This window comes from Apteryx rowi, unplaced genomic scaffold, assembly GCF_003343035.1.
Source record: "Apteryx rowi isolate R43461 unplaced genomic scaffold, aptRow1 scaffold_186, whole genome shotgun sequence".
In the NCBI taxonomy this organism is placed as follows: Eukaryota; Metazoa; Chordata; class Aves; order Apterygiformes; family Apterygidae; genus Apteryx; species Apteryx rowi.
In genome coordinates this window covers 999,813-1,025,828 of record NW_020448152.1, presented here as the reverse complement: position 1 = coordinate 1,025,828, position 26,016 = coordinate 999,813, and the positions used below count along the sequence as shown (strand labels likewise).

Sequence of the window (26,016 nt, the reverse complement as noted above, 5' to 3'; positions counted from 1 at the left end):
CACATACATACATACAGAGACTGCCATGCTGTGTTATCCAAACCCCACAGACAACCTGCAGAATGCTACAGGACAAGTTAGGATCTGTCACTTTTATGTCAAAGTCTCTTTTTTGTAGAGCTCTCCTTCAACTGGATAAAATACGGCCAGCGCTAGAAAGAAGAGTTGAGGAATAGCATCCACAGAAACTAAAAATGAATGAGGGCTTTTGTCTTGCTGTTTTTTATGCATGGACTCTTCAAAAAGGTAGAATTAACTATGGTCTTCCGGAATCCATGAACCATGCATACATCCAGTGCTTCCATAAAACTTAGCACTGTGGCTTTAGACGCATGGGAATTCTTACATATGGGCTTGCTTCCAGATATGTTACCAACCTGTAGGTAATATTCTTTGGAAAAGCCTAATATTCAGAATGAACAGATAAAAGCAATGACTGCATTAGTCACCAGTAAGATATTCTGACTCCCTCAGTTTATGACACCTCAGTCGGACAGTTCTGAATGTACAAATCCATACAGCTTAAAAAACAAACAAGCATGTAATTTATGGAATAATTTTGCACATGTACTCACAATTTCTTACAGCTTTCAAATGGGGACCATTAATTTTTTTACCACTAGGCAACTTGGCAGGGAAAATACTGGAAACAAACTGTGGATATTTCATAAGACCACTACGGAAAGCAGAGGCAGCAGTATCTACTGCTATACTTAGCCTAGAAGATCCTAAAAAAGAGATGCCCATCAGTGCGAACAAGCTGCCATTTTCCTCCTTTCTTAAAGGTCCGTAAGTCCACTTCTGGCAGAGCTTGCGAGCCACAGCAAGAAAACCTCTAGGAATTCTTTTGAAGATGGCCATGTCTGGTTTATAAAAAGCTTTCTGTACCACTTTGTTTACACAGAAAAATGAATTAACTTGTATCAGCATTAAATTATGGACTGTGCTAATATTGCAACCCCTGCTGGAAAATCCGCATTGTGCAGTTCAGTTGCTAATCAGGTTTTCAGTTTAATAAAATTGTTTCCATTTAATGTTAATCACATTTGCAATTTGCTGCTGATGGAGTTTCTAACTGTTGTTAGAAAGGGCTTTCTGGACACTGGGGAACTGCATATTCAGTTCTTGGTCTGATCCTACTTTTTGTGCTCCATCATACAATGGACTGCTTAAATAATTATTTTTAAATCGTTCTGTGACTATTCAGTTGAAGTTCCATATCACAAGCTATAGCTAGATTGGAGGCCCTTTGAATACTCCTGCAAGACCACAAACTCTATTTAGTAGCAAAAACTTTCATGGGAAGTGAATCAAATCAATTGCAGCATGCTGGCAGTGAATGTATGTTTATTTAAATCACCAAAGTACCACCACAGGACTCTCAATTAAGCAGCACTGCCTAAACGTAGAGATTGTGATCAGAAAATTGGAGAAATTGCTTGGAGCTATTGCAAGCTTGAAGAAATTTTGAACATATACAAATGCATAAAAATATATAATTAAATAAATGTTCATTAATTTTGTGCAGATTAACACTAAATTTAAGTAAGTTATTGGGAATAGTCTTCTCAAATCTTTGGATTCCTTTCTCAGCAAAACCATAGCACAAGTTTTCCACTTACACAAGAATTCTGTGATGAATGAAACAAATACATCTCTCTTCTGATAATGGTGCATTTGAATTAAGAAGAATTTCTGACACCCTGTCCTCGAGAATGTAAGACAAAAGCAGAAATTAGTTGTGGAATCCTACTAAGGGTTTGCTTAAAATACCAAATGCCATCCTTACCAGACTTGGTGACACTTGATGCACTTACAGAGAATCTATGGTCAGGCTTTGGATATAAAAATGGTTCTGTTTCAACAATATATCTTCCATTTTATTTTTTCCAATTCAGTCTTCAGTAGCGGTTTACCACAAACATATAATTGTACATAACCAATCTTTTGAAACCAGTGTGAACACAGAGATTTCTACAGGATTGTTGGCTCAGCCTATTTAATTCCATCTTGCACACAAATTTCTGAGAAAATTAGAATTTATTTATGCAAGAGCCTTAAACTTTTTTATGAAGATATAGAATGTCCTGTGACTAATTCAAAACATTTTTGCTCCTAATTATTGCAAAGGTATCACTCACTCCCTCTCTCCAAATAATTTTAATTTCACCCTCAACTGCACCTATTCAGTACCTATGCTTTAGTTAGGGCCTTGCTTTGCACCACTGAAATCAATGACAATGTGTACTGGATTAGGCCCCCAAACATCAATATTTGTTGAAGAGAGGGGCTAGGAAGAAGCACAGTTGCTACTGACTATCAGTAACCTACTTCACACAGGAAGAGCAAAAGCATCCATTCTCCATCTGAGGCATCAAAACCGTCACTGCCTTACTGATAGGGAAGCTAGCGGGCTACAGAACGTCATTTCTGTCAGTTCCAAACCTCAGCCCTAACCTTTAGTGGACAAATGGGTCTCGCAGCTCCTGGCCATACCCCTCCCCATGACTTTGCTCAGGTCTTCAACTTGATGCTATAATGGGAGGAGTATTAGCAACAAGATGGTATCTCCAAAGATATTGGAGACAGCCTGTCTCATAGAATTTCTTCAAAATACTTTGAAAAAATTACTGCAGAACCCATACTCCCTCCACTTTGCTGTTTGACATATGTAGATATCATCCTATCCTTAAGTTTTTTTAAATTTATTGCCTTGCAACAGGCTTTAGAAGCCTCTTACTAAGTATAGCTGAAGTTGACAGAATTTTCTCTCTCTTTTAATTATGTTTTATTCTGATAAAGTACTTTCAGTGCCTGTCAGAAGGAGAAAAGTCCTCACACACTGAAACCCACCAAAAATGTAGAGAATGCTAATGTCTTAAAGAGATACACAAAATCTTTTGAGGGCAGATGCTATTACACTACACTGGGAAAGTTGCTAGTTTCTCATACTTTCAAAGCTCCTTCATTGACACATAACTACTCAGGATTCTTTCTTTTACGAAGCAAGCCAAATCGACAATTACTGCCAGGATCAGAGTTACTAACAGAAAGATGCAGCTACACACACTGTCCTTTCAGCATCCCCAAACACTGGAGTCCTACACAGCGAATCTAGATGGGTCCAGGGTAACCAGTGGTACCAGAACTGGTTGTGTTCCCAGATTTCACCCCAGTGGCTGCAAATTCTAACATGGAGATGGGAGCGGGGGGCTACTGCTATTCCTAAGATGTAAACCCAAAGGTACAGCTTACTGCATTTTTGAATGATCACCATTTATTTAAATACAAAGTTAAGGAAAGAGGAAACAAAACTAATTAATTGTGAGGTTCATTTAAAATATACTGTGAAAAAAACTCCTGTCAATGGCATAGGAACTCCATTTTAAATTGATATTAGACATCAAAATATTGGAGAGCTGGTTGCATATCCTTGCAGATCCCATCAAGGCTTCAGCCCCAAGGCTGAACTCACAATCCAGAGCACGACCAAGGAAGTTTGTCTGACTCTCTCCTGCTTGGGTTCTTTAGTGCTTTTTCGTGCTTTAGAAATGAGCTACAACACTACATAAATGGCATATATTTGCTCTGTTTGTAGCCAATATTTATTTTCCTGGGAGGAGAATAATATCTTGCAGGAGTTTCCAATGGTTTATGCAATATGAGCATGTTGCTACAAAACTTTTTTTGAAAATGACGCAAAACTATCTTAGCAAAATATGTTTCCCTACACTGATATTCCATCTAATTAATCACCCTTTTTGTCATCATAAATACACACAGACACTACTGCACACATGCCAGAGACATTCATGAAGCTTAGATGTGCTGTGGAATATATAAACATCCCTCAGTCAAAATGCTTTTCTCCTGGTAAATCATAAAACCATTGAAACTCATGTGGAAGGAAAGTAAAAAGGAAGGATTTTCTCTTTGCATATGACAACCCCAGAAATTGTCATTAGGCCCCCCTATAGGAAAAAAAAGAACAAAACAGGAAAAACAATCGACACTAGTATTTTAGGATGTATCAGTGACTGGTCTATAATATATATAAAAGGTATATATATAGATATTTATACACACACACACACACACATATACATATATAGAGAGAGACAGTGTAGCTGTGCCTTGGTTTTGTTATGCTAATGTAACAAAACCAAGGGGCAGCTACATTGTCAGAACCCAGGTATCCCAGTTACCCCCACTGTATACATGTTGGTTTACCCTAGTTCAAGTCCTAGGTCCCTCTATGAGAAACTCCAGTGTGAAACTCCAGACATTTGTCTTTACTTGGCTTCAACATGCGGACAAAAGGATGTGAGGACCCCGATTGGCTGGCAGTCAGGGCTTACTTGTGACACAGAACTCAAAAACCAGTGTCGTAGTACTCCCTTTAACCCAGGTCAAACACGCTGTAATTCACTCTGCAATGCAAAATCTATGTCAGCTCTACAGCTAAAAGTGTAAGAAGTTATTTTGTTAAAAATAATAGTAAAAAATATAAGTTCTAATATTAAATGCCTACACGTGGGCTTAGGTCTGTAGTTAGAGCAGGAAAATAGTTTCTGCTAATGCACTAGTATTAAGGAACCACAGTTTCCACTACAGCTAATACTTAATAAATATACAAAATTCGATCAAGGCTTGGAGCACTTATACTGCAAATACTAGTTTGGATTCCCCAGCCCCACTATCTCCAATTACATTGGCAACACATGAATTCTCACATAAAAAAACCCTTATGCAAAAGTATGTAACAAAAGAAGTAATGTTGTTGTATCCCATTTTACAGAAAGATAGAGAATCTACTAGTTAGCAAGTACATTAAATAAAGCAGTCACTTAAACAATGTGGAGCTCCAGTACTGAAAGTTATTATTATTCCTTTATTTTTATTCTGTCAAGATATTCAAGCCAAAACATATGACAGAAATCCGTGTGACTTGTATTATTACTGATAGCTTTATTCAGGGAAATCAAATCTTTGATCTCTGCATGGGAGATGACCACGCTGTGCAACTGTTTTTTCTGATAAATGTTTCCCTTTTGCTGCTTCTTACCAACTAGGGGATAATGGTTAAGGACTTACTTCAAGTTATGTTTATATCTCAGAGCAAGGCATGTACTGCAGTGCTTTGTCAAACCTGCAGTAAGCTTTTAGCTCCACAAATATCTAGCACAGAATTTTAACACAGCAAATACTGCTCAGGTGGCAGCCTAAGATGTTTGTTTTCATGTGAGAGAATGAAGAATAATATTTATAGCAATCCTGTCTGTCCATTTGGACACAAAAGATTAAACAACAGCAGGAAGGAAGATGTGTTTGCACACACAATCCACTGCTAATTTTGCTGCCATTAGGCAACATGCTATCATTAAACTCTTTGACAAGATGACAGTCCACCAGGATTTACTGAGAATGAGCAACTGAAAATGGCAGAGCAGTACTGTGAAAGGAAGAGGAAAGAAACATTTTAAGAGATTATTTCGAAGTTTAAAAGAAAAAAGTTGCTTTCTTATAATGTGGGACTCTGGAAATTTGTGCCCAAGCAATTAGAAACTTATGAATATGAGTATTTTCTACTCCAAAACTTTCCAGAATGCCTCTGGTAAGGAAGAAAGAATGACATCCACAGTACATGCACTGTGGAAGTGCAACAAATTTCTCTGGCACATATTGTTCATTACTATTAATGCGAGAGAGATAACCACTTCTCATGAAATCCACATCTGCATGTGAATTTTGTGTTAATTATAAAGACTGATAATTGATTCAAACCACTTGTTTTCTGCTGCTGAAATGTATGGTATCAATTTCATACAAACCGCACAAGAACTGCAGTTCATTAGCAATCATATTTAGACAACGTTTATTCATATATAAGTGAGAGCTGGGGTAAATTCAAATTAGAGAACAAATCTGATTAGTATTCTGGTGGTATTCATTTGAGAACAATTGAGATTTTGACAGTAATCTAACACAGTCACCACATCAGAGGACCAATACCTTTGGAAGCCATTTTATCTTGCAATCTGATTTTCATCTAGTATTTGTTAAGACAGAAAACATTTGCTATCCCCCACATACGCTGCTTTGTTGCTAAGCATTCCAGTAAGATGCAAAAGACTAATTGTAACTGTAAGGCCACTTTCTGCAGTGCTGTGTTAAGATATTATTTCTGAAGTCACTGCACCTGGGCGGATATAATAGCTTTTAGTTCACTTGCTAAAGAAATTCTAGCTGTTTATTTTATGTTGTATTTGCTAATCACTGACCATTCCTTTGCTGCATTTACCCATGGTGGTGGCTGTTGAAGAAATAATTGGGTTTTTAGGAATGAGTGCTTATATATAGAGTGATGCTCACTTCTTTTTGCATTATCTTTAGCAACTCTTTCATCTCGCCTGTTCTTCTCTTTCCTGGTGCATGTTAATGTTTTTTTCTGTACTGTTATTAACAAAAATGCCTGCTGAAGAAACACAAAAGACAAATGTTGAAATCCTTTAAGAAAAATCCTCCAAGAGTGAGACAGAGTATAAGATTCCCCATCAAATTATGATAATACTAACAGACTACATAACCTACTTGCTCCAGCAAAGCCCCAGTGAGATAGTAACAGTCAGAAAAGACAGTCAGCAAACATGGGTGAGCACAAAGGAGCAGTCTTCTCTTTGTCTCTAACAATCTGTTGTCAACCAACAGATTTATGGAAGTAAATGTTTTTAGCTACTGTCCTCATTGTTAAATGATCTAAAAACAGTTGGGATTTAGGTGAATACAAGTACAATGCCTATGTGAAGATCAGCAGTAGCTATTCAGACTGATTTGAAAATACTACAAAATGCAACTATTCACCCTGGGTTTTAAGTATCACTATATAATAAAACTCTTAGGTAACAATACCAGCATGGTCTATGCCTATTAAAACTTCCCGGTTATAAATCTCCAGCCATTTATAAATTAAAAGCAGGAGCGGGAAAAATTCAGCTATTGCTTTGAAAGAGTACATTTTCCCACATGAGTTACAGCAGACCGTCTGTGAATGGCTAGTGATGGATGTCCCAGTTGGAGGACCAACTCCACCCTATAAAAGGCAACAAAGTTCTGACCAGCAGATACAGGAAGGCTCTCATTTAATTACATTCAATATGGCCACGTGAAACAGCAGTTCCCTGGAAGAACAGAGTGTGAATAAAACCTGTGCCCATTAAAAAATCTGCTTCTGTTAGAACCAATGTTAGGCCAGGTCTGTTTACGCTGACTAGACTCATGCAAGGGGCGGGAGCCAGGGACAGGCAGCAGAGCACCCAAATACACGGGCATGCACTGAGCCCTGCTGGTGGCTGCTGCACACAGGCAGCGCGGCGCCGCCAGCCGGAGGAGCTGTGCAGGGGCAGCCAGGAGCAACGCTGCAGTCACTCAGGGCGGAGGACACTCAGTTATGTGCTCATTCAGCCAAAGGATACGTGGATTAAAATGACACAGCCGTGAGATACTCCCATGAATACGTAGCAAGCCAATCTGAGGAAACTTGGAGCGTAACTCAGGCTCCTAAAGGAAGCCTAAACTAACCATGCAAGTGGTGCAAATTCTCTCTTTTCACAAAATGTAACTTCAAACAAGCATAGAGGCAATTTTATGCTGTTCTTAAGATAATAACTTAAATCAGATGATTTTTATTACTTCTGGAGTTGACACCTGCAGAATATAACTTGATTTTATAATTCAGTTCCATCAATTGGTCTATGCCTGGTCTCCACCACGGAATCACAATTTGGGACAGATATCAGAGCTAAGCCAGATAGTTCATATCACTGGGGCTTAATCTGTCTCCTCATTTATTCCTGTGTCTCCTTACAATAGGTAGGAAAACACTTTTGTTTATTCCAAAATCTTTATTATAGTTACCAACTTGTTTTGATATAAGCGAAGTTGACATTACAGTAGTAACAGGAACTGCAAAATAGTTGTTACATCTTTTCATAATTGCATTAAAAGTTTTTCTGAACATTATCCCTTGGAAACAAGATTAGTCACATGAGTATGTCTCCAGGGAGAATAGGTTCTGCAGTCAAAACTCTCTCTCATGGGAGAGTTTCTCTCTCAATAAAAATTTCAATCTTGCTAAATTATTCCAAGTTACATGACATTCATCTTTCCTTGAACTGTAGACCAGTGAATGCTGCACTACAGTAAGCCATTTATGATTACAGATTGGTTTAAGACTAATAGAAAATAAATAAAGCAGCTATTATTAATCTGTGAAACAGGAATTAGACTCCTAGATTTTCTTATTACTATACTGGAATCAACTTCGAGTGAATGCCATATGCAATAACCCAATTTATTTTTGCAGCCAGAAAGCTTTTTGCCCAGAATCTGCAGCCCACTCAGGCCCACTCGGGCCACAGGATTTGGGGCAAAAGGCTTTAGGATACAGCAGACTGAATGACTGATTACCTTGAGGTGACTGTGTGTGCGCATATGTCTGGGTGTATGTGTGTGTATGGGGTACCTAAAGAGCAAGAGAAAAATCTCTAGACAAATAAGCTACCTGCCAAAAATGCAGCTGGAGGTGATTGAGTAGTTTCAGCCAAAAGAAAGAAAGAAAAAGTGGGGGAAAAAATAACACAACATTTAGGTTTGTAATATCTAAACAATGTTTTAGAAAACTTTACTAAATTAAAGTATGGAAGAGACTTTAATAAGAACAAAAACTGACGACCGGCAAAGACATTTTCCCCCAAATATTCATTTGATTTCCATAGCAAAATTAAACTGTTAATATAGATTTAGTGTATAACTCTGCTGTTCTGAAATGAAACATGCTGTTATGCTTTCTTTCTAAAGATTTTTCACAAAAATAAAAAAGTTTGCTTAGAGTACACTTGATTACAAAATGGCAGCTTTTTAAAAACTACAGCCTTATTGACTAAGACTGATTAGCTGAACATTTAGAAGCTTTTGACATACAGTGAGTTCCTCCCAGGATATCCTTCTCTCTAACACAATTCAGTTTTGCCTCAGTCAGACCTAAAAAATCTGGAAGACAGTCTGGCTAGTCACGTTCAATTGAATGTTGAAAATCAGGCCTCTAATTTCTGTACTGTAACACTGTTTTTTCCCTTACCTCAAGCCACCCCCGGTGTAGGTAAGCCATGCTGGTTCCCAAGGTCCTGCTTTATCACAGCTGCTGCAGCAGCCAGGAGCCCTCAGCGTCGCATGGTTCTTGCTGCTGTTGTGGAGGCAGTTTATGAAGAAGAGAATAAGTGGATAACTGAGCCATTCAAATTATAAAGTCACTTTGATGCAACTACCCTGTTTTATTAAGAAAGCACCAGAGCCACCAAACTTATCTTGATTACAAGATGGTAATTTTTTTTTCTAAAACCATTCTTGATCTTTATGCAAAAAAACCACTATCAGCTGCCCTTTCCTACCAGCTGTAGAAAGCAAGATGAGAAAGCACTAATTTATTTTCAAATTATCTATGTATCATAGACATTTAAAAGAGAAATGAAGCACTGGTCTCAAGACACTCACTTCATATTTCTATATCAAAGGCTTCCAATATTATTCTTAATAATTTATGCACTGTACGGTGCTAATATACAAACCTTTGTAGCATATATGGAGAGCTATTAGACTGGTTACACTGCTACAGAGATTTCATCTGTTTTGCATTTTGTGAACCACATTTTTCTTCTGAACAACAAATAGCTACAGTGAAAAAAGTGCAGTTCTCACAGTGAAAACTTGGACCATCTGTGTGCTAAATGTGGAGATTTACCTGCAGCAGCACAGAGCAAAAATACTGAGCACTATCCTTGTGTGCAGGTGAGGCAACTGGAGCCAAAAGATTTGAAAATTGACTGTAAACTTACAAACACAGAAGCCACTCGTTCCCCATTTTAACTTCTGCGAACCACAAGACCTCACAACACTCCTTTTTATCTTTGCTATCTAATCATTGTTTACATAGCTGAAAGTTAATTATATTTTAATCCATAAAATCTTCTTTTAGATGCTTGCATACATTTTATTAATGAGGTACAGGTCAGGAAATGAAATAAAATTTTAAAAGAATGATAGATTTATTACACCACCCGTTTAATAGATTGCTGGATGGGAAGCAAGGCCATTATTAGATTATTTGCTGCATGCTTTTTTGCTTAAAAAAATCCTCAGTGTATTGTGCAATTTACTGTCCACATTATTGACTCAATGAAACGACAAACTGCCATCTGTTATAGTTCACATTACATTCCTTAGGGTGACTGAGTAATTGAGACTGATGCAGGTGTCGTGAACACTGGAGAAAAGTATAGCCTGAGCTGTGGTTGGAATAGAATTCCTTAGTGAAGTTTCATCTACTATGTCTGAAAGTGCATCCTTCTGCAAAGATACTTTTAACTTTTGTAAAATCAGGATTTTTATTTCTGGAAGTTTTGGCATGCCTCAGTTTCCTCTGCGGTACATTCTGAAAGTAATCCAGTTAAGACTTTTCAGAATATTGGGTTATTCACAGTACATGCTTCTGTATTCCACACATACTCCAAACATTTCTTCCTAAGGGGCTGATATGAAGGCTGAAAAATAACCCTTTCCATCACTGGCTTTCTGATAGAAGGTCTTTCTGACTAATTGTTTAGTCCTATATACAGGAGGTAGATATTTGTGGGCCCCATAATCTTTGCAATAACTCCTAAAATGGTGTGCATATATAGGAAGAAGCAACAAACTCAGAAGGCAGAATATCTGAATAGTGCTAAAGAGCTGACATCAGAACTTAGCTGTTTTGATTTTGGACACTGTGATAACAGGCTGCTCATGGCGTTGGTGCAAGGGCCAGACAGCAAAAATATGCAGGACAGAGAAGAAAAAATTAATCAGTCTTCTAGCTGAACAGACAATCCTGCTACTGCCTTAGGCAGTCAGCATGGCTGCAGTGTATACACATTGACCCATGCTTACGCAGACTTGGGCTAGTTCCCGTCCCACTTATTATTTAATTTCAAGAATCACATTTTGCAAATAGTTGCTTTAATAGTTTGCTCTGCAAAGGCAAAAGGGACATGAGGAAAGGATGAGGACAAATAATTACAACTCAAATTAAAAATTACTGCAATCAGTTCAAGATATTTAGGAAGAAACTATTTAAGACAATTGTTTTACCCAATCTGAAATTGGGTATTTCAAGGCACAAACAAATCATAAGAATTTTATTCAAAAGCAGATGATGAACCTTTTTCTTTTTGCTGGCTTTACGTTTTACTCCACAAAATAGTGGATTAAAAGAAACAAGTAAAAACATATTTTTCTCCACAGTAGAAGATGTGGCATCCAAAGTGGCACTGGTTATATTCAGATGCTATGTAACATGGCTGTATCAAAGTTCAATACGCTAAAGCTTTAAATGGAGATGGAGGACATAGATCCAGAAAAGTGAAGAATATCCTTTGAGCAATTGGACATTTTCAGTGTTACATGTAATTATCCCATCAGCATGGGTGCATATGCACCCCTTATATGAAGAAGATTGAAATGCTCAGCAGAAGAGCTATTACTGGTAAGTACATATCCAATGTAGAGTGAAAAATGTCTAATATAGACTCTGTCAAGATTATCTGATCTGCTGCATTCCTATAAAGGTTTATTCATGTAGGTAAAGCAATGACAAAAAGCTGGTTATTCTAAGCTGGGAGAGTGCATGTGAAGCATACTTTCACATCTTTTGTTCATCCCTTGTGAGATATCACTATTTGCTTCTCATGATGAATTTAGTTGCCACCTGGGATCCAGGAAAAGCTATCAATGACTTTATCTTTCTCCTATCAAATAAGCCATGGTCTTCACATCAGCTGAGGAGTTAGTTCATATAAATTTACCTGTGTCAAGATGATTACTATTTATCTATATATATCTTATGAACAACAACCTGGCTATGACAGTTTGGGGCAAAAATCTTGTTAACGTCAAACAAGTCAATACTGTAGACCACTTTTGCTGTATACTCATCATTTACAAAAGTTTTGTCTGAAATCTGAAATTAAGCATGGGTTCACACTAATCCCGGACAGTTAGATCTGAGACGAAGACTACTGTCCTCTCTTCAAACTAGTTGTGTGCTGTTCAAGAGTGTGCATTTACCTGTACTTCAGGCATACTGATTACACTGTGTCCCAAAAGAGCCTCTAAGTATTTCATACAGTTTTACATGGCCTTTCAAAGCATAGACCTATTCTTTATCTCCCTTGGCAAGTTCCAAAGTCCATTTAGGGAGCATTTGCACTAGAAGCACCATCATAGGTCTCATGTTCTGTCAAATTAACCTGCTGAAAGGAATACATAACCTAATGTTCACCATTTAAAAAACTGAGGCCTCATTTAAATTAAAATATACTTTTTAAATTTTGTTGACAGAAAAATGTTGTATATATCATATATGCCTTTGGTTATTTTGAAAATCTACACAGAAGTGCCTTTGCTCTAGGTATAATATAGCAGGCTTCATTTTTAATTTTCCTTCCACATCTCATAAATCAAGCTTCAACAGCCTTAGCAGAACTTTTGGGACCTTTAGCAACAAATGGCCAAGTTGTTTAAAAGGGTTCAAGCTGTTTAAAAGGGTTAAGCATCCTCAGTCACACCATAAATTGCAAGTAACAAATGAAGACATTGTCCCTTTAGGCACTAACTGGAACACAGAGTGCAGGGCTGATGTTATTTTCCACAGAAGGAAAACTACACAGTGATAGTGCCAAAAACATATTGCAAACTTTCTCATTCATTTAAAAGATTCTAGACTTCTTTGTATACGACCAAAATAGAACAAGAATATTGATTCTACTGCCTAATCCTCTCTCTGGTACTGAACTTCTGATTCCTGTACAAAGCAGTGCCAGGCAAGGTTCTGGGCACCTTCCTCAGATCGAACACTTTTTTATCAAGTTCTAGGAAGCAGAAAGTGTGAATCGATTCTGCAAGCTGGGATATTTTAAGCAGTGGATGTGGAGAGGGAAGAGAATAAAAATAACATTATTATCATAGCCCTTGAAAGGCTAAAGTGACATACAGCAGACTTAAAAATGTTCTGCAGCTAAATTAAGAAAATTAAATCGTTTATTCCTCTGCACCTATATTTTACATAGTTTTTTGTTTTCTCTGAATTTTTTAAGGTTAGTCTGGCAAGCAATGCATTTCACAGCAAAGCTAATTCTTTCACACTTGCAGAATTCAAACTTGCATTAAGCTGAGGACTTTTCTAGGAATCCCATGGAAAAGGCAGACTTTTGCATGTGTCCCAGGGATAATGTCTGCAGTAGACTCCATCTTGTTTCCCCTCCGTTCTTCTACCCTCCACTCCCCTCCATCAAGTTAAAGGCAGTGATAAGTGTGTTCAATCACAGCTCGATTAATAACATTTCAGATCTGTTCTTTCCCCATATTAATGCAGATGGTATTTATGGTTTTGATCTGACCTGAATGATAGAGAGCTACGCTTTGCACAAAATTTGTCAGCTCTAATACAGTACATCAAAAGAGAGTCTTTCTTCCCAAATTTATAAAATTATATACTATATCTAGGTATAGCTGCTCCCTACATATGCAAGTGAATCATTTTTCTGTGAAAATATCAGCATCTGTTGAGACTGCACAATTGAAGTTTTGTTTGGAATTAGACCAGACAAAATAAATCTTTTCAGCTGAAGGATAATATGACCACAGAGGTAAATCTAAGAGTTAGGAACCAAGTACTTTCTCTTTGGGCAGTTATAGAATTTTAGATGTAGGACAAGTACAAGTACAAGTACACGTTCCTACTGGTCTGGACTTCTCAATACAAATATCTATATCTGGGTTTACACATTATATGGAAAACAGTGGAGAAGGAAAAAAACAGTTAATCTTTGAAATATTTAATTCCAAAAGGCAAAGTCATTACTATATTATCTAGAAGGTTGGATTAAAAGTATTTTTGCTCCTGAAAAACTAACAGAATTATAAACTATGCTTGAAATTTGCATTATGTATTATTGGTTTAGCTTCAATAATGTATGAACTTCCAAAGGCCAGTGAATCATTATAGAATGGTTTAATTAAAAACCCATCCATCAATTTAAGTGCATGAAGCTCTGCGTAACATAATATCTGTATTGGTACAGCCAATATGGTTTGACCTACCATCTCTGTATAGGGCAGATGGAACACAACCAAAAAGCACATTAGAACAACACAGCTCAATAAATATTGGATTTCAAGCCCAATCCAGTTTCATTCTTCCAGCATGTAGTCTTAACAAAATAGAAATTTAATCATCTTGAAAACAAATAAAATGATGCATTCTAAAGGGGAGCATTTTACAAACATAAATCTGTTCCACTGAGGACCAGATCTACTATCTTCACAACTATTTGGAAGGTACTTTTCCTCTAATACCCCTATTTTTTAATTCCTGCAGGCAGGGCTATAATAACAAAGAGTTGATCAATATAATGCATTTATTCAGATCTGCTGGCCATTAAGGAATAAGCGAGTGTTTTGGAGCTCAGAATAAGTTAGATTATTTACAGCTTAAATTACTTGGTCATAACAACATGGCTCTGTATAATGTGTGTGAAATCAGCATTTCAGTTTGAAGATATATTCTTAAGATATAGAAGGAGCAACAGGAACATACTTTTTGCAGTTACTGATAGACCAGCACGAAAACACCTTTTACATTTCATGCTTCTGTTTTGTATTTTGCCCTTTGTAATTTTCATCTGAAAGTTTGAAAATAAATATGCTAGTTTGTTTTTAAAAAAGCACTTTGCACATTTCTAAATGCTGTATAAAGAAACACACTGGCTGATAAACACCTTACAACTACTCCAGAAAAGGAGAACACAGACGGACAACCTGAGTTAAACTAAATCCATATGGGGTCACACATAAAAGTTGTTAGGGGCAGAATGAGAAGGCCTGTTCTGACTCTGGGTTAGCCAAGAGCTACGCCTTTCATGCAACAGAACTGGATTTCCTTGCCTTTTACCACACTTATAAGAGAGTCAAAATATCACATTGATGTGTAAAAAACAATTTTTGACAGTTATTTCTGAACAAGTCCCATTTAGGTCATATTTCTGGAAATATTTAATAAGAGACTCGTTTGATTGGATAATGTGCAATCAAACTACTACCTATTCAAATGAAGTGAGCTACTTCCACTTTTATTTCAGGGCCCAAGGTAGGATTATAATGTTCTAGCAACAATGTGCTACAAGCAACAATCTTTCCCCTCTGCCAGTACAGCTCTGCTTCTTCTGCTGACTTGAATATTTGGACTTTCAAAGGTCATGACTTTTATCCCAGAAGCAAACTTTGTTACTTTTCAATTTCTGAGGAAATCTATTACTTCTCAAATCATTTTTGGTCTTACTCACCAGGGTATTTATTTGTTCTAACTGCATGTTAGAGGATGGACTGGCCATTACAGTACTGGAAAGACTCAAATCTCCCTTTTCCACCACAGATCCCCCATGCACTTCAGAACAGACCAATGCATAAGCCTTAGCTCTTTATAAATACATAAAAGAATGTTATTTCTTTTATCTTAAAGGTGGCTTTTTCTGCCTATACAAGAAACTTTTGGACAACAAATTACTTCCATTTGTTTTTACAGAGAAGGAGAAGAGGGAATTCCATCTCTCTTAGGACCATCTAGACTTACAGTAATCATTGTTAATGTGCATTCCTGACTGAGCCATACTTGATTTGCATAAGAACTGCTCCACTCCATTAATTCCAAGAAAAATTCTTTCTACCTACCTGTACCTACCCATTGATAGCAACAGTTAAAGCATCTTCATAAAGATTCAGCCATCAACGGAATAAGATTCACTTCAGACATCTGCCTTAGCAGATCCAGATTCATTATTCTTCGAGGACTTCTTGAATGAAGCCAGATTCGTCCCTGGTATTATTCCACTGTCTTTACTGAAATCACCATTTAGATTAAAGTTTAGCTGAACTGAAAAGCATACTTCTAAGAAGAATTGAAGAAAAATGTTCAGAATTTATACTGGCTCAAAACCAGACAATGTGAAGGTTCACATTATGAGGAAGTTTCATATCTCTTGTTTGATTTGGATAAGAATGGGCACTTACTAGATTTACAGAGGTTTCTCCATCAAGTAATAATGGAAATTAGCTGTCTTGTCACTTTTACTTCCGCTTAAATGTTATATAGATGCCATTGTAAAAATAGATGAAATAAGATGTTAATTAAAAGTTAATTAAAACTTTTGAACTTCCAGAGTACTTGTGCTTAGTAAAAATTTTGCTGTTAGAATTAAACAGTATCTAATTTAGTTAATCCAACCTCAAATCCTTATAATACTTTGCTTTCAGGGCATTTTGAGAACAGAATTTGTTAAAAGAATGCAGCATTGAACCTCTCATTACCATATTTTCATGTAGAAAAACGGTGTCCAGAGAAATATTATTTTCTTAGAAGGCTGAGACCAGAAAAAAAGCACAGATATTCTGAGACCTAGTGGATTTTTTTAGCCAAGACCTTCCTGTTCATAATTTCATAGTTGTAAAATTTTCGTTCTGATGACAGTGTGCCCGTTGCAAAGCAGCAGCTTTTCCTAGGGCAGAGCAGCTTCACATGAAGACTTTTTTGCTGGTAAATAAGTTAACACACACTTTCCTCAATACTCCCTGCACACCAGCACTAATGCCTGGATACTCAAGCCCAAATACTGCCCTTACTCCCTTCAGCAAGCACTGTTTTAGCCTCAGAAGAGACTGCATATTTCATACGCATCAATAAAAGAATGAAACTGATTTGTGACATGCAGGGGAATTGGTAGATTTTTCCCTCTGACAAGTCAGAGGGACTCTGACTTATTTTCTGTGCAATCAATTTCATTTTAAATTGCTTCAAGCAATCATTTTGTTGCTATAGGAGCTTCCACAGTTGCTCTGTGCTATACCGGTGTGCAGTTCATCTGACTATTTATTCAGCTTCTCCTGTTAAGGCCATGACATTGAAATCACCTCAGTCCGAATGTGTTCACTTCACTTACTTCCTTTCTCTTACCCTTGCATACAGGCACTATACAAATTTCCCATGCATGGTGGTCTTACTATATTCTGGACCTTTCCTGGTTTATTTATGAGCTTTTCTTTATCTCTGCTTATCCCTTTATACATTAGGGAATCATTTCACAATTAATCATCTTTCCCTGGCTTTCCTAAAATATATTTAAGCTCAGCTAGTTTTTTTTTTCTTTCCCTCTAGAGAGTTCCTGTCCTTTGTTTAGCCTGTTATTAAAAAACAAACAAAAAAACAAACAAACAAAAAAACCCTAAGAACTTTATTTTCTTTGAAACCACTACATAATCTGGATGAAAATGGTGAAAATGTTCAAAAGATATTGGGGTGACAAGGCAGGGGAGCACAGATAAATATACACAGTGTGATTGCATACAGATTGTTTACACAAAAAGCAGGCTAAAATTCCATGATATGTTGTTGTTTGAAGTGAGAGAAAGAGGTAGTCAGAGCAGGGAATCTGTAACTCCCATAGCTTTTCACCAGTACAGCTGAGTTCTGCTCTGCCATCATGTTTCTAGAACTGAGCAGAAAAGCTTCTTTAGAGAAATTAATATTTCTTCTATCAACAGTACAGCTATTTTGAATTGTATCATCTTTTGCAAAAGTTATTGACAAATCAAAGCAACAAAGGGGGACATTTTCACGGTACATTTTGGGGGGCAATGCAAAAGGAAACAATGGTCCATGGCAAGACCAGCCTAGTATCTTCAGAAGATCTGGCCATTTCACTCACTTGACCAGGGGAATAAATCAAACTATGTTTTTCAGACAGGGGTGTCAAGCAGGAGTCCCACGCCATTATTGGAGATTCTGGAGCTAGTGAAGAAGCTCAGCTTCCTATGTGCAAGGAGCTCCTTCTTTGCCAACACACATTGTAGCATGTGGCTGCATCAAGAAAATTCTTAGTGTAATTCTCCATGGAGGAGAAATAGGAGAAAGAATGAATGACTTTGACAGCACCTAGTGCCTAATGAATTCTTGGACGATACTCAGCTACTGTGGCCCTGAGAACCACAGAACTTAAACAGATGAGACAAAAGGCACTTCTTATATTCTAATTATCCTATGGATAATGCCGGAAACTGTGAAGATTCTCTGATATTTTACCTTGAATTTTCAGAGTTTCCCTTAGCAGGAACCAGCAGTTTAGCTTTTTTTACAGTATTTTACAGCTTTAAATATATATTTTTTACTATGCATCACACAGTATTTCCTTTTGTGGTCTCACATACTATAATTGTCACAGTTGTTCCACAAAATTTAAAAACAGACATGATTTGAGACAGGTCTCTTACGAAAAAACAGCAAGAAGCTGAACCCAACTCTAATATGATGCAGCTCCATTTGAGCCAACAAAGCTGTGTTAGCTCACAAAACAATTTGTCTAGCCCACCATTTCTACCCTGCCGCTGTAGGATTTCAAAGTACATGGTGAAAAGAACCTCAAAGCCAAAAGCTATCTTGAAGATAGAAAAACTATTTCTTCTAAAAGAAAGGGGAACAAAACCCTATAAAAACAACATATTTGTGTTTAACTTTCATAGTATTCAGAACAAATGTGACATTTTCCATCACAGTCAAACATCAATATTGTTATAGATAGGAAATTGCAGAGGTTATGTGTATAAGAAGAACAATTGAAAAAATTGCACTTATTTGTTTCAGGTTTAGGGTGGGCCAGTCGAATTTAGTAGACAAAGGAAATTAATGTATTTCTCAAGTGCTTAGGAAAGATGAAAGGAGCCTTGCCTTACCCTAACTTATAAGTCTTACCCATGGCTTGCATTCTGTTTTCAGGAGAGTCCCTTGATAAGAGCTACATATTGGATATATGCATGTCAGGTAAAATGATATGAAAAGGAATACAAAAAACAAAATGAACTTTTCACTACAGTAAAGCTACCACTGCATTAAAAGATACCTAAGGACTGTATCTAAACCACTGCCATATTCAGGTCAATGTTAGATTTGCTTCAATGAGTTTCTTCAAAGACAGGACAAAGCCCTAAAAAATCTTCCTTCCATAAGTTACCAAGCCTGTAAATGAGGCTTCACATGCTACTTCACTTGCAAATGGGGATCCAGAATTTTAGAAGACCATCGCCTCAATTAATTTTTGTGTAGATTCTGCAACCTCCAGGTATGTTTTAGACATAAGTAAGCCTGCACTGGCTAAAAAAACATATATAAAAATGTTAGTGAGATGTAAATAATCACCTCACTCCTGTCAAAAGGAATAAGGAAAATAAAGTCCAGAAATCAAATTTCAGGAAAAAAAATCTTATTACTAAGAAAAGTAGCTTTCATCACATGTACAAAGGTCTGCCTGCACTTCTATAATACACATTCCATTAAGGAAGACAGAATGTTTTCAAAGAAGCTAAAAGTCTTTTCAAATTTTTGCTGCATTTTCCTTAAGTTAAAAGAAGTAGACCAGATTCTGTCACTCAGCTGCACCACTGACTTGAATGGATCTGCAGAGGTGATATGTGCAAAACACTGTTTGTCATAACAAGTCTCTTGTTATTAGACTGTAGATGCTATTATGACCTGCATTATATAAACCAAAATCAATTATGCTTTTTATCATTTTAAAGATACATGCATGTCATTTTACTTGTGACTCAACTGAAAGAGCAAACATTAGCAGTAGTAGGAGACTGTTTTGCCTGATTTCCTGCTTTTCAACAGCAGTTTAATTTAGATTCAGTCTCTACATGCTAAAGCACTAATGACCTTGTCTTGTTTAAGCAATAAGAACTGGTGCTTCAGCCTCTCTTACTACTTGCTTCCTTCAGCAACTCTTTGCTCTTGTAGTTTTTAATCAATTCAGCCAAAAACTGCATGTAAGATCCTTTTCTGACTTGCAACATTTACCACATTGTTCCCTCTGCTGGTTCTCCTAATTGCATTCTCCAAAACCTTTCCTAATCTATTCTACCTTATTCTCAGCTCAAGTTCTTAAGTTAAAAGCTCCTACCTTGGATGTGCCAATTGTTCACCTGCAGTTGTGCAGCAGGCTTCATTGTTCACCTCTGCGGTCTGGTGTTTTCCTTTCTTTTGTCCCTCATGAACAAGATGGATTCATTGTAAACTTACGCAATGGGATATCCTCAAACATTTACTTAAAATGCTACTTTGTCTTTAAAAAACATCCAATTGACTTATACAGTTGCTGCTGTTGTGTTCAACTTACTGCCTATTATGTTGATCTTTCTTTCCTTGTTATCCTCTGCTGTCTCCTGTCTTAAAGCAGAAGTGTGGGGCAGCCACGGGTTCGTCTGTACAGCACCCAGGATCCCTGACTGAACCTTTTGAAGCCACCAGAAAACCACTAAATCCCAAGCAGTGGTACGATTGGTTGGTGAGTGTGTACCAGCTAAGGAGAGCCATATTTTCTTTTTTCCCAAAAGAGAAAGATTTGTATTATTAATATTCAGTTTCAGAAAAAGTTCCTGGTACACATTATCTGTTATTAATAAAATAATCTTTTTTTACATCTAAACAAAATCTGCCTTTTAATTCAAACCTCAATATTTTTGCTTAACATCTTTGCAGAAATAATTCAACCATTTCTAATAATTCAGTATGTAATTAAAGCCTTAAGCACATAATACAGAGATAATTGTGAAACAAAAGATTGTGCTATAATAAGACCAGTTGAAGTATTTGTCCTGTTCAAACAAAAGCATGTGACCCAGGAAATTCATAGCAAGCACTCACATCATAAAATTCATTTCATGATACTGAAAGCTTTTGCAGTTTTCTATAATATGACCATTTTCCATTATTTTTCCCATTCATAAGATCTTTCTCTAAGCTGTCTAAGAAAATTAACAAAACTCAGACTATTGGGAAAGAGGATGAAGACAAAAGCCCTGTGTGCAACCATTTGTATATTATTTACCAGGACAGAGCCACTCTGTTATTAACTCTCGGTATAGAACAAATGAATATCAAATTAAACAAGCCCTGATTTGAATGGAATCTCAAACCAGTTGCTTCTTCTGCCCCTATGACTAAGTCTAGAAACAGCTGATGATGTTTGGATTCTTGTTGAAGCCTGCAAACTGGGCACATGAATGTATATTTCAGTTCCGAAGAGGGAGCACAAACAGTTAAAATACCTTCTTGTGATATCTCAAAACAATTACTTAGTTGGAGCTTGACCTGTAATAACTCTGTATGTGTCTATATGTCTTACTTTTATGACATCTTATTGAAATTAGATTTATTTGTCACATTTCTAACTTCATTAAGTACTTTCTCGATAAGAATAGCTTTGAAGTATGTATCACAGTAAATCAGAAGAAAGATCATTGTCATTCTAAACTTTCTGTCATTCTTGTGTAAAAGAGCTTGCTGCAAATAATTAATCCATTTCTATAGAAGAAGACCAGAAAAATGTAAAGAAGAGGAAACTGCAGAATTTCATATGGAAGCTTATATAAGGAAAAATGTGCATGAAAGAATGGGCCAAATTAGGTTTTGTGCACTCAGTCATGAATCACTCAGTTTCTGTACCTGTATTTAAAAATGATGCAACACCGAGAAAACGTTTGAGCCTCCAAAGAACTTGGTTTGTATTCTGAAACCTTCAGTAGAAAATATACTCTCATATATAACATAAGGAGTGCAAGAGCAAGGGCCCAAATCATCTTGATCATCTTGTACGTAGTGGAAAGGATTAGAGAGGACAAAAGACCCTTAGCCTTTATTCATGCACTAATCTGGACTACCTTTTGGCCCTGCAACAATCAAGGAAGTCTTGCAATGATGTCAGGAGAACACTGTAGTATGATACTGAACAAGTAGGATCAAGACATATTGTATTCTCTAAAGGTTATAGCTATGCTCGGTGTTGCAAACGTCTCTGGGATCTATTTTATGCTAGCAGCCCATTTTTACATTTTGCACAACTAAACCACCAAGCCATCTTGAGGTACACAATGCAAAATGTCTTTCTATTGTAGTCCATAAATTCCAGCTAGCTTCTGGCACTTCTGAGGCTGCTGGGAAGAACAATATTTTTAGGATAAATCTAATAAACTGAGAAGCTTTGTGTAACAAAAACTATCATCCCTGATGCTAGTCTTTGCAGCAACAAGGAGAGAGTAGGAAAGGGGAAACTGGTCTATTAAAAGAAGATTATCCTGTTACTCAAAGTACAGTGCTTGCTCCACTGGTAAACAGAAGCACTTACTCTGAGACTCTTAGTGTAGTGGCACTCTTCATGAGCAATAATATCCCATTAGCTGAAGGAAGGAAAAGATTCCCCCTGAGAGTGACAGGATTCAATCTGTGCTATTTTTCTTCATCTGTTGCAGGAAGGATGACTTCTTGGACAGAACATCAGTTGCTATCAAGGTAACTGAAGCTACTTGTTTGGAATGAGAGGAGACTGTGCTTTAGATAAGAAAAAAATATTAATGCGGAATTGGAAAAGAGCAGTATGCTGCATTCTAACTATACCTGTTGATTTCTTTGGATTCAGGAGGAGGTGCCTTTTTGGTTTTGTTTTTTTTCTGTTTCACTGATGCTATAATTTTTCCTCCTGAAGTTGATGTACAGTCTAGCACAACTTTATTTGCAGAAATGTGCAGGTTTTAGAGAAACAGTTTTGCTAAGAAACTAGTGTAAGCTTTTCATTATTACTAGCTATGCAGCAAAGTGTGCAATGCTTTGGGTCATTTGCTACTGCAAAATGCTGAAGCCAGCAACCATTATTTCCCTGTTATGTGTTATGAAGCTGGACTCATGCTTTAGTTTTTCTTTCTGGTTTCAGAGATTTGATGAGTGTTTATGTCACTGTTTTTAGCTTATAAAACTGTTGATTCCAAAATTAAATAACCAAAAAGTTCCTATTCCTGCAAATACTATCAAGGATAACATTTGCAAACCCTAAGTTATGCTTTCGAGGATTCTACTGACCTGGGAAATTATGCAAAAATATATTCATTATGAAATTCTGCCCAACAATAATAAAGACATTTCTCAATGCCTAAAATATATACCTTTGAAATGGTATGTTCCAAATATCTAGATCTGTATATGTATATTTATAAACACACGTGGGGAATAAATAAATATAAGCAATCTAGAAATATGACAGTAACGTGGCTATAAAGAGTTTTGGCATAAATCTCTGGTGGTAGCATTTTTAATAGAGAAATAAAAATTGATTACCTCATTTGATCTCAGGAGGGCAAATAAATCATCACCTCTCACTGTCATGTATTAGGAATTTATATTCTGTATGATGGAAGGTCTATTTAATGAATAGTTTCCAAATACCTTTTAAATATTTCACTACTCAGGCTTCTTCTGCTTTACCAGAAAAACTTTTTTGTGGCTCTGATTTTGTGAAAACCGTTCTTAATGAGCCCAGTCTAAATCATTGGAAATGGAAACAAAAACAGGCACGATGTAAGAGTATAAAAGCATTGTGGCACATTTATGCATGAATCAGGAAAATCGCATCCCCGATGGAGCCAAAAAATAAATAATAACGAGTGACACAAAAGGTATGACACAAAGGGTAAAATAGATATAGAGAAGGCCAAAATACTCAATGCCTTTTTTGCCTCAGCCTTCCTAAGCAATGCCTGATTCCAGACTGCTGCACAAATCAGCATGTTTTGAAAGGAGGTGACAGCAAATAGTGGGAGAGCAACAGGTTAGGGGCTCTTTAGAGAGGCTGGATGTATTCAAAGTTGAAGGTACTGAAAGACAGTGAAGGTTGCTGATAAGATTGCAAGGTTACAAAAAATCATGGCAATCAGGAGAACTCCCTGATGACGGGAAAAAAGGGCTAACTTAAAACTCATCTTTAAGAAAGGCAAAAAGAGGAGAATCAAGGATCTACAGTTTAGTAAGTCTTACCTCAGTCACTGGAAAGCTCAGGGAGCATGTCCTCTTGCAATCCATTTCCGAATGTGGGAAGGACAAGAAGGTAATCTGGAACAGTCAACATGTATTTACCAAGGGCTTGACCAGCCTGATTGCCTTCCATGGTGAAATCAGTGGCTGCATGGATGAGAAAAATCAGTGGTTGTCTTCAATAAGGTTTTTGACACTCTTTCCCACAGCATTCTCATTTGTGAGGTGAAGAAACTACAGGCTGAAGAGACAGGTTGATTTTCTGAAAAAATAGTTAGTGATACTCCTTAATAAGGCTCCTCATTATCAAGCCAGTGCAGTTTATTTCACCCTTCAGAAGAATGTCATCTTTAAGAAGTATAGGTTTGATGTTTGGACAAAAAGTTCTTTCTCCTTATGCTGTCCATCCATCTCGCTTCATAATCTTAATAAGAAACCTAAAAGGTACTACAGCCTTTAGTATCAGGCAGATAGCAGTCATGAGTTCACCAGCTCATGACTAAAATCAAGCAGAAATATTATAAAAGTTGCTTTACCTTCGTGTCTTTAAGTACTCCTCTGCTTTATGTACAGAACAAATTAGATACACTCCAGTAATCTGTGCTAACTTGTTTCCAGGTTTGCTTGCTGGATTTTATTTGTTTTCATCTTACTGAACTGGTAATATCTGCAAGATATTAAACAGCAAAGAGACGATTTACAGATATCCTGTTGCTTACCATAATACTATGCTGACTCTATATATGAGAGAAGAACAAATTACATATAAGTCAGTCCTGTTGTTTTGCTTCAGTTTGGTGCAGATGAGTTGGGGGCGGAAGGTATTAAAATAATGCATCCAATGTATTTTTGGTGTTATTACATTGTGTCAGTGGAGCAGAGTCAGAATGGACACACTCCAGTTTATACTCCAAGTCAAAACAAACATGTAGCCATCTTTTCTCCCCATCAAGATTATGTAAAGCAGCACAGACCACATTAGATATTAAATTCCCATCTCCCTCTAGGCCAAGACATCTCAAGACTGAGAAGCATGAATAATTGAAAGTGTGGTTTCATTTTTGGCCTATACTTAAGACAACTTCAAGACATGTTACGTTCCTAAGAATTAATAGAATCCTCTCTCTCTTAAGATAAGGTGATCCATTTTAAACAACTAGTCACATTTTTGGGTTCACCTGAGTACATGCCTCCCTATCAGTGTATGTTTACATACAAGTCTATATTTCACTATGAATAATTACCCTTTAACTGCTCAGAGAAAGACTGCTGCTTTTAGGAAAATTCCTTGCCAGACAAATTAACAAATAGGATCCTGAGCTGCAAGCTCAGTTTATACTGTCTGTTCAGCTGCACAGAAGGTGCTGATTTTAGCAGCAATTTTGACTCATCTCATCTGCTTTGCAGAAACTGGAAGACAATCAAGACACACAAGCAAAGATGTGCGTGTTCTCTTTAAGCTGACAAACACAAACTGTTGTTTTTCAGGCCCTTTTTTGCGATTGATCTTGCATGGCTTTATTCACAATAGGAAAGATGCTCTCTACTCATATGATCCAGGCCTTTGCCTCACTCCTTTATCCTACTATTTCTTTTCTTATCCTTTCTTTTACATCACTGTTTAAATATTACCCATATATCCCTAATGAATTCATCTTTCTTTTGTGATGCTTGTTTAAATTACCTTCTGGGAGCCTTTTTTCTTTCCTTTTCTTTTTCTAAACTAAGACATGTTCTGTAGCAATTTCAATACTGTTGTCTTTCTATTAGTTTTATTACCCTCACTTCAAAATTAGATATCCCTAATTTGCTGATTTCACAAAAGGACTTGATGGCAAGCTACAAGTCTTCTAATAAAACGAGTCTTTAAAACAACGCCAACAAAAAACTTGTACAGAGGTGTATGACTGGAAATTTGTGTTGGATATTTAAGACATTATTCTTTCTTGTTATTCATAAAAATAAGAACCTGTATAATCATTTGTTAATTTGAACTCTACCATGGAACAAAGTAGTTAGCATCT

The 26,016-nt window shown here is 36.8% G+C and overlaps 1 protein-coding gene across 2 annotated transcripts in view; it reads right to left on the bottom strand.

The window, feature by feature from the left end:
- LITAF (lipopolysaccharide induced TNF factor) overlaps window positions 1-26,016 on the bottom strand; it is a 102,569-nt gene that overhangs the window by 41,921 nt on the left and 34,632 nt on the right. The window contains exons 3-5 of one of the 2 annotated variants that reach the window (XM_026061841.1): window positions 24,529-24,659; window positions 23,996-24,254; window positions 9,137-9,241 (exon numbers count right to left, since the gene is read on the bottom strand). Coding sequence is in view for 1 of the 2 variants with exons in the window: in XM_026061843.1 (XP_025917628.1) it covers window positions 24,642-24,659 (18 nt within the window). In the remaining variant the exon portion in view is untranslated. Of the gene's footprint in view, window positions 1-9,136; window positions 9,242-23,995; window positions 24,255-24,528; window positions 24,660-26,016 lie in introns of those variants that run through there. The other variant, XM_026061843.1, reaches the window with a different exon arrangement.